Source organism: Gavialis gangeticus, unplaced genomic scaffold (genome assembly GCF_001723915.1).
Source record: "Gavialis gangeticus isolate Ggan-Ray unplaced genomic scaffold, GavGan_comp1, whole genome shotgun sequence".
Lineage (NCBI taxonomy): Eukaryota > Metazoa > Chordata > Crocodylia > Gavialidae > Gavialis > Gavialis gangeticus.
This window is the reverse complement of record NW_017729000.1, coordinates 48,861,380-48,870,795: the sequence shown is the minus strand read 5'-3', so window position 1 is coordinate 48,870,795 and position 9,416 is coordinate 48,861,380. Positions and strand designations below refer to the sequence as shown.

General features: G+C 54.1%; 1 protein-coding gene across 1 annotated transcript in view; it reads right to left on the bottom strand.

The window, feature by feature from the left end:
• LOC109289803 (protocadherin-10-like) overlaps window positions 1-2,067 on the bottom strand; it is a 22,154-nt gene extending 20,087 nt beyond the window's left edge. Inside the window, exon 1 of the mRNA XM_019506006.1 lies at window positions 1,987-2,067. Within this exon, the coding sequence (XP_019361551.1) occupies window positions 1,987-2,067 (81 nt within the window). The remainder of the gene's footprint in view (window positions 1-1,986) is intronic.
• Between the last annotated feature and the right edge of the window lie 7,349 nt (window positions 2,068-9,416).

The window sequence follows — 9,416 nt, the reverse complement described above, 5'->3', positions numbered from 1 at the left end:
CACACCCCGTCCCAACTTCCAGCCCACGCGATGCCCAAGGTGTCTCTACCCAGCAAACTCCCTACTGCCCGACCAGACCGCGGGGAGGGGGAGGAAGGAAAGAGAGTGGCTCTTCCGTGGATTTTGCCTTCCCCTGTCCGGCGCACGTTCCTGCACAGACAGGGGTTCTCTCCAGCTCCGATAAACTTTCTGCCTCGAAACCCTTCCCTGGACATCCTGTGCGCAGGCTTCCTCACCGCTGCCGCCCGAGCGATACCGGCCGGGTTCTGCGGGGCAGGGACGCGGCTGTGGGGCTGGGAGCGAAGTTGGGGGGCTGTATCATTTCTCCCCAGATTGTCTCGGCTTCCCCATGGCTCTGAAGTGGGAGCAGCAAGGCTGGCTGCCATGCGCAGGGTTTGCCGTTTGGGGGACCCAGGCGGGCCCTTTGTTACACAGCTGTGCTAGCAGCAGCTGCGAAATTGGCAGCTGCTAGTCACTTCCACGCGTGCTAATGCATTTGGAAGGGCTGGGGCAGCGCCCGGCTTGCGCGGCCCCGAGCACCAGCCTCGGAGACGGCAGCTCCCAATGGGATTCATTTCATCGGAAAGGCTCTCTGTCCGCCCCCAGCTACCCAATTAAGATCTCGCTATTGAATTAGCTGGCTCTCGCTTAAACATTTTCTACAGAAACCTTTCTAAATGATACCGGCTTGTACTGGGCAGAAAACTCCTCGCTTATCCTGTGCATACTTCAGAAGGATGCGAACTGCCAGCGACTTCTCCAGGCGTTAATTACGGGATATTGTGTAGTCAAGAGAAGCCCCCTAGTGGCCAGACCTTCCCTACGACTCGATTAAACGGGGATCATCTGTTAACAATCTACTTAAGGGATTGGGGGAGGCGCAGATTTCACAGGAGATTTATCTGTGCTGTGGGTATTTTCAAAAATACAGCTCGGCACCGGAGCTTTGTCTTCTGTTCAGACTGCGTGTTGAATCGCTTGGAAGTGCCTGATGACAGGAGATTACCAGAGCCACAGCCGCAGCCTCGACCCCCTGATAACCCTCCCCCTAATTTATCGCCAAGCAGCAGCAATACAATACATCCAGAAAACAGTGGGATTCTTGGAGAGGGTTGGAAAGTTCTCGGGTCTTGGGCATAGGCGGAGAAAAGGTATCCGAGGTGCCACAGCTGGGGTGGGTTGGAGGGGATCGTGGAGGAGCAGAAGCCGGGATCTCAGATCAGGCTTGGGCGGCGTAAACTTGGGCTGGAGGCGGAGCAACGGGGCGTCGAGGGGCTGCTCTGGTGAAACCAGGCCAGTTCCCAGCTCACAGCTATCCAGGCGGCTCGGGGAAGGGGCTTGGTGTCGGTGGTCCGGGGCCGCGGTGGAGCAGGGGCGCGGAACTCCGGGCACGTTGCGGTGGGGAGGGCGGAGGCTGTGGGCGGGTGGTGGAGCCGCGGTGGGGTGAGTGTCGCCCGGGGCTCGCGGTGGAGGAAGGGGCTGTGCTCACGGCGCTCGGTGGGGCTGCACGCCCCGATGCCGCGGCCACCACGACAGATCCAGACGGCTCCTCCGCTCGATAGTGAACAAAGCCCGCCCCCCAGGTCCTTCTCACGCTCCCTGCCCCACATTGGCCTCTAACTCACGACCCGCAGTGGGCCCCCACGCCTCATTAATTACGACTTAACGACGCCCTCCCAGAACTGATGCACAGCTCCCGGCAGTGCCCCGAGCTCCCAAACTGAAGGACCCCCCCCGCCCAAGCCACGCATCTGCCCCAGGAAGGCAAAGCAACAGCTGCCCCCCTTGCCAACTGGAGACCCAAGTAGGTCAAGCCGGGAAAGCTTTTTATCAGTTAAGCAGCTGATCGGCCGGACCCAGCATCCCTCACGCAACACATGCAGAAGCCCGGGTCCCCCCCGCGTACTCTCCGCCGCCGCATCTTTCTCCCGGAGGCAGCCGGAGAGCAGTGGCGGACTGGAGCAGGGGCTCCCGCCGGCCCCGCACCTGCACGGCTAATCCGAGCCGCACCCGTGCCCTCGCCTGCCCGGGGGTAACTGCCCGGCTCCCCGCTGCCTCCGGCGTCATTCACGCGGGCACCGCCCGACGCGAGAGCCTGCAAGCGGAGAGCACGGGAACAAGCTCTCCCTCGTTCAGACGTGTGGCCCCGCGCCCGGGGCCGCTCCCTGCGCCGCCTGCCTGGGCGAGCAGGAGGCTCCCCTCCCCCACGCACCTCCTCGCCACACTCTGCTGAGTAGCAATCTCCCTGCCTGCCTTCCCGGCGCTGCGCTGCCTCCCCCTCAGTCCTCACTGCCCTTTCTTCTCTCGCTCTCTTCCCCTCCCCCCGTTCCTCTCCCGTATTTTCTGCACTGACACGGTCACAGAATTTTTGCTCTGCGCTCCCTGTTCGTTCAGGCTTCCCAGGCCGGCGTGGAGCGATCCGTCTGCTCCGGGGCCTGTCCGCCCCCTGTTTCCCTGGGAACTGCCTTCCAGTTCCCTGACAGCTCCCCCAGCCGCCTACCCCTCGTGCTAAATCTCCTGCCCATTCCCATCCTGCCTGCCCCTCCTCCCCACACTGCCGAGGGCTGTCATTGCTGTTCTGATTGCCTTGGTGACTTGACCTTCTTCCCCCAGGGCACGCCCTGGCTCCCAACATCTGGCCCCTGTAGTTTGCTTTCCCCATTCCAAGGTGTTCTCGCCCTCTTCCCAGACCCTCCTCTCTTCTGTTCTTTGTTCGATGCCTTTCCACTCCCTCCATTCTGGCTTGCTGGGTCCTCATTCCTACCTCCGGACTCTACCCCAGGGCTGGGCAATTATTTTGGGCAGAGGGCTGCTTACTGAGTTTTGGCAAGCCATCGAGGGCCATCTGATAGGCAGCCAGGGTCAGATAAACATATTCATTTTCTAAAAATTTTAGGGGCCCCGCAGGCTGGATAGAATGGCCTGGCGGGCCGCATCCAGCCCCCAGGCCGCATTTTGCCCACCCCTGCTCTACCCCTTCGTGCCTCTGAGCCCTGTCATCACCTTATCTCCATTCCCCCAAGGCATTTGAGATCTCAGGGGTTAGGGGCAGTGGAAGGTTCAGGGGTGTAGCAGGAATAGTGGAGATATTGGCTCAGGGGGTGCAGATCTCCAGAGCATAAACCAGGGGGTAAGAAGGGCACTGATTCAGTGGAGGAGGGAGGCTCCAAGGCACAATGGGGGCACCAGAGGTCTGGATGGGCAGTGAGGAATGGGAGGCTTCAAGATTCAGTGAGCAAAGAGGAAATATGGGCAGAGAGCTGTACAGGAGTATCCCAACCCAAAAGGAGGAGTGGAGGGTGGACAGTGGATTCTATGGGGAGGCACAGGTGTAGCACAGTTGTGGGTGGGGCCTGCATAATGCTCTAACCTGTCAAGTTAAAGTTCAAACTAGTTATGCAGCCTTTCCCTCATCCTATTCCTTTGTGGCTTGTCTGTGCTAAAAAACCACACTGCACAACTGGAGTCTATTTTTGGAAGAGACCCAGGGCTAGATAACAGGGAGTTGCTGCAGCTTAGGACTGACGGGCATTGACAAAACTCAGTGGTGGTCCCACGCAGGGCAGGGTTAATACAGGGCAGAATGGATGTGCACAGACAAAGCTGTGTGGGTGGTCAGGGCCAGATTAGCAGGGGAGTTGCAGGTCACCAATGATGTGCATTGGCAGAATTGTGTGTGAGACCAGGCTTGGAAATAGCAGGGGGTGCTGCAGGTTAGGATTGAGACGCCTTGGCAAAGCTACATAGGGGAAGTTTCTCCAGCTGCCTGCTGGCACTAAGCCTTGCCTGGCCAATGTTGTTATTCCACTTTCATGCACACCACATTTTTAGAAAAAATTTTAAATAAGCCACTGGAAGTACCTCACAGAGAAACATGTGCACATGGTGCATATGACAAAGAGGGGAAATGCCCTCCTCAGCTGCTCTAATGGGTATAAAATTCCCCACAAAAAAATTTATTGTCTGTACTCTATTTTCCATAGAAATGTCAGCAGTTTAAAGCTTAAGCCTTATCCAGAAGGCAGATGCTGCCATGGGGGGCACATACATCAAGATGAGAAAGGGCATGGGATGTTTGTTAGACCCACAGCATTGCTATTAATTTGATGACTCATTTGCAGGTTGCATTTATACAGTCAAACAGCAAGCAGGCCTTTCCCCCTCTGTGAGGGGAGACTTGGCTAAGGGAGATGTTATAGGAACTGGGTGCCTTTGTAAGTTAATCATCCAGCCTGCCCTCGAGGAGCTTTGGCTCCCTGGATTAAATTGGTAAGATAAACAGAAGTGCCTTTAGGGGGATGAGGTGACTGTGTCAATGAGGAATTTGTATTTATTAAGTTTCATAGGGCAGACTGCTTGCCTCCATGCAGTGCAATACAAAATATTAAACACACACACATCAGACAATGCTAGCAGCACTAGTGCTAAGAGCCACAGTCTATAATAACCTATTCTAGTCAGGGATGAAAGGCAGAAATGAAATGCAATCAAGTGAAAAAGCAAATAAATATGCCTTCTACTGCACCCGAAGGGTCCCGAACACAAGCTCTGACAAATCTGCCAAAGGGAATGTGTTTCAAAGACAGGAAGGCCCCCTCTTGGAAAGCTCATTTCCAGTTACCAATAGCAAAAGAATCAGCTGATCTCAGCTGCCACAATGGGGCAGAAGCTGAGAGGCATGGCTCAGGGAGCCCTGATGATTGTTATTAACACCTGGAAACACACTCAGAAGCAAGGAAGGAATCTCTGTAGAAGCCTGAGGTGGGGCTGAGAAGACCATATTTCAAAAGAATTCAGCTTCTGTTTAGGATCAGCATCTGGAGGATGTTCAAGAGCTCTTGGTCTGGTGGCTGAATGTTGGATGCTGAACACTTAAAAATCTGGCTTTGACTTTGGGTGTTAAGCACATGAAAATCTGTTCACACCGACTACAGCCTGCAAGGTGCTAAATCAGGGGTGAGCAAAATGTGGTCTGGGGTCCAGATGCGGCCTACCAGGCCATTCTATCCCGGCCCATGGGTCCCCTAAAAATTTTAAATAATTAATATTAATAAATTTAGAAAAATACTATTTATCTGCCCTGGGCTGCCTGGCAAGCCATTGAAGGCCACTTGACAAAACTCAGTAAGCGGCCCTCTGCCCAAAATAATTACCCACCCCTGTGCTAAATGCATGCTGTGGGTGCTTAAGATCCATATATATCTCCAAGAGTTGTTCGGTACCTTGCAGAATTGGGTTCTATGTGCCCACAGTATCCACCATTTTACCATTTTAAGTATGGTAAAAACCAAGTGGGGGTTATACCATACAGGTTTCCCTCAATTTATGCAGTACATGTGTTGCTGGAGAACAGCGCATAGAGTGAACCCACTTCACAATGTAACAACTAGGGATAGGTTCCCATGGCAGTGAGGGAGGAAGGCTGGGACTAGGGAAGGGGGAGCAGTGCCACTCATGGGGCTACACAAGGCAGCAAAGCAGAGGGAACAGAGCACCACTCACCCCAGCCCCTGCTGCAGCGGTGTTCCACCTGTCCCCCAGTGCCTGGGCTCTGCTTGTCCACACTCGCCTCTGCTCCTGGCCTGTGCCTGCCCTGGTGCAGGCAGCTGGTGTCGGCTGCTCCAGCATGGGCTGGGGTGAGTGCAGACAAGCGGGTGATGCAGGGCACGGCACTCGCCCCAAACTGTACTGGAGCGGCTGCGGGAGCAGACAACACCAGCTGCCTGCGCCAGGGCACAGTGCAGCCCAGCAGCTATAGGCAGCAGGGCTGTGCCGGCTTCGCACAGAGCTTCGGATCCGGGGAAGCTCCGGGGGCTCCGGGGCGGAAGCGGCAAGTCCGGGTGGACGTGCCGCCTCCTTCGGCTTCCCCACGCGCTTCGGAGCCACCTCCGAGACCTGGCCATAGGGTATAGTGGGGAAACAATAACATATCTATAACTTTGTTGGTTTTTGTCCAATTTGGATGAAATTTTCAGGGATGGTAGGCTCTACAGAGAGGGTGAAGCCTGCCAAGTTTCAAGAAGATCGATGGGGCGGGGTGGGGAGACACTACTGCAGGCCTGGCTGCTAAGCTGCCATGTTACCAGATACCAATCAACCATGATTCACTCAGGGACCAGGCACTCAGTGACCAGCTCAATACACAGGGCCTAGCTACTACATAACGACTCAAGGAGCATTAATTGGCACCTATAAAACCAGGCTAAGGAGAGGAAAGAATCAATACAGATAATCAGCTGCCCCAAGACAGACACAGTCTTGGCAGTTTTGCCTGTCAGCAGCTAGGGGTGCAGGGCCCCAGACTCCCCCTGCACTGATCTCCTCAACAGCTGGCAGGTGTCACAGCAGGGGCCACCAGCCCTGCAGCTGTCACACCGCTGCACCTGAACACACCAGTGTCACCCATGGCATGAGTTTTGCTTGTCAGCAGCTTGAGGGGCAGTTCCCCCCAAACCCCTGCACCCATCTCCTTGAAACTTGTCAGGCTTTGCGGCCTCAGTAAGAGCTACCAGCCCTGCTGTTTTGACCCCCCTGTGTTGTAACACACAGCCGTGACATGAGTTTGGCTTTCAAGAATTTGGGGTAGTTTCCCCCAAACTCCTGCACCAACCTTCTTGACATTTGGCAGATTTCATGCTCTCAGGAGAGACTACCATTCCTGGACGTTTCATCCAAATCGGACAAAAAACAACAAGGTTATAGATATTTCATTGATTCCCCATTATACCCTATAGCTGGATCTCCGAGGCAGCTCTGGAGCTTCAGAGCCACTTCATCCGGATCGAGGCAGAAACCCAGTCTGGAGTACCGGATTGGGTCATGGCCAGATCCAAAGCTGGATCAGATCATTGCCGACTCGCACAGGCCTAATAGGTAGCTGGCATCAGCCACTCCAGGGGCTGCTGCAGCCGGAGCTGGGGTGAGTGGGGACAGGCAGAGCCCCTGGGGCTTCAGGGCATGGTGCAGCCCAGTGGCTACAGGCAGCTTGTGTTGGCCACTCCCGGGGCCGCTGCAGCCGGGGCTGGGGTGAGTGGGGCCACAGCCCTTTCCCCTCCCACCACAGACTTACCTGCTTGGGCGGTGTCCATGCCGATCGCATAAAAGCAAATTTACCTCACGTATAACAAATTGTGAGTATAAATATGCTCATCACATAAGAGCAAATTTGCATATAAAGAACCTGCATAAATCAAGGGAAACCTGTATTTAAAACGCTCATGTGGTCCTTGAGAGAAGTCAAAACTAAAGCAAAATGCAGTAATGCAGAAGGAAGTGGAAGAGAGATGGATGACAACTGTGAAGTCCACATTAAGGAGAGCAGGTTGTATTCTCTTAGCCAGCCATATGTGGGAAATGATGTTACAAGAACTCTACTGCCTTGGAATTCATGAGTGGTGATGGCATAAATGCCAAGGTATAATGGCAGATTAGCTAAATTGTCTTAGTACAATGCCAGGGGCTTGCTTCAGTTCTTCTGGTTGACCTAGCTGTAAGTGGCTACCTAGTCATTCAGTCTGGGGAGTCAAAGAAGGATATGATAGGCAGGGCTATAGCCAGTGACCAGCTTTAACCACATTAGCTTCATGGACTGTTTGGCTCAGGCAGACATCTGACTTGATGGATCTAATAGGACCCTGAGGCTTTGGCCTATCTCAGCAAACTTTGGTCCAAAACTAGTAGCCATCTCAAACCTGTTCAGTTACCTCACCTCTACCCCCCACCCCCCAACACAGGATTCAGCAGTATAACAAGCAGAGGGAGTGCTGGAACAACAGATGCTATCACTGTTAGCCTATTTGCTGCAGCCACTGCAGCCAGCCTAGCTACTGTCACCACACCTGCTGCCACTGCCACCTAGGGCACAGCCCTGGGCTCTTATACCTCTGATAGGGTCATTTTCTTCTGACCTTCCATCTGACCCAGAAGCAGAGGGACTTCTGTTCCCCAATCAGATACATCCTATTAAAAAAAACGAGAAACAGCATTGCTCTTTCCTGCCTGAAGAGGCAGTTTCACTTCATTGTCCAATGTTCCAGAAAACAGCAGATTCCTTTACTGGTGCCAGTTAAAATAAGGGGGACAAGCCACTGGAGATGTAAGGGTGGTGGGAAGAGAACAAGAGAGGGAAATTCTCCAGTATCTAATATCTAACCTCAACGTCCTTTGCTGCAACTTGAAACCATTGCTCCTTGTTCTGTCATCTGCTACCACTGAGAACAGTCCAGCTCCATCCTTTTTGGAACTGCCCTTCAGGTAGTTGAAGGTTGCTATTAAATCCCCTATCAGTCTTCTCTTCTCCAGACTGAATAAGCCCAGTTCCCTCAGCCTCTCCTCAGAAGTCATGTGTCCCAGTCCCCTAACCATTTTTATTGACATCTGCTGAACTCTTTCCAATTTGTCCACATCTTTTCTGCAGTGGGGGGAGACACAGAACTCCAGATGTGGCCTTGCCAATGGTGAATAGAGGGGAAGAATCACTTTCTTTAATTTACTGGTAACACCCCTACTAATGCAGCCCAATATTCTGTTAGCCTTCTTTGCAACAAGGGCACACTGGGTGTGTCTACACAAGACATTTTACCACACAGCAGACTAATTGACCGCATGGTAAAGGGTCACTCTTTACATGTGCAGACTCTTACTGCGCAGTCAATTAGCCTACTGCATGGTTAATTTGCTACCTGAAAATGCAGGTAGCAAATTAACCACACTATAGTTACTGTGGAGTAGTGCACATGTAGACACCTACTGGGAGCAAATTTGTTCTCAGTCAGCCCCACCACCTGGGGGCCACCCTGGGGCTAGCCCAGGGGCAGACAAAATACAGCCCATGGCTAGTCCAGGGGCCCAAAATACAGCCTACCAGCTGATTTCATCTGGCCCACAGGTGGGTGCCTATCAATTCATTGTATCTGCCTGGCCCCAGGCTGCCTCTGCTGTGCTCGTGCAGGGTCAAGCCTTGCTCACTCCTGTGGGGGCAGCATGCACTATGCTCCCACCCTCACCAGCAGAACAGCCCTGATACTGGCCCTGCAGGTAAGGAAGCAGCAGCGGGTCAGGGGAAGAGGAGAAGTGGTGGTGATGATGGGTGGGAGGGGTGGTGGGGAAGTGGCAGCAGTGGTGGTGGCTGCCCAGGAAGTGGCAGTTACAGTTGTGGGGGGAGTGGCAGCAAGCAGGCCAGCAGGAGGAAACAGCAGGGGTGAGCAGGGGAAGAGCAGAGGTGGAGGAAGTGGTGGTAGCGGGCATGGGGGAAGTGGTGGCAGCAGCTGCAGGTGAGGGGGAAGTGGCAGCAAGTGGGCAGAAGGAGGGAAATGGTGGGTGGTGGCAATGGGTGGGGAGGAAGCGGCAGGAGCAGCAGCGGCCAAAAGGAGGGCATGGGGTGAAGGTGTGGTGGGGGGAAAGTGGCAGTAGTGGCA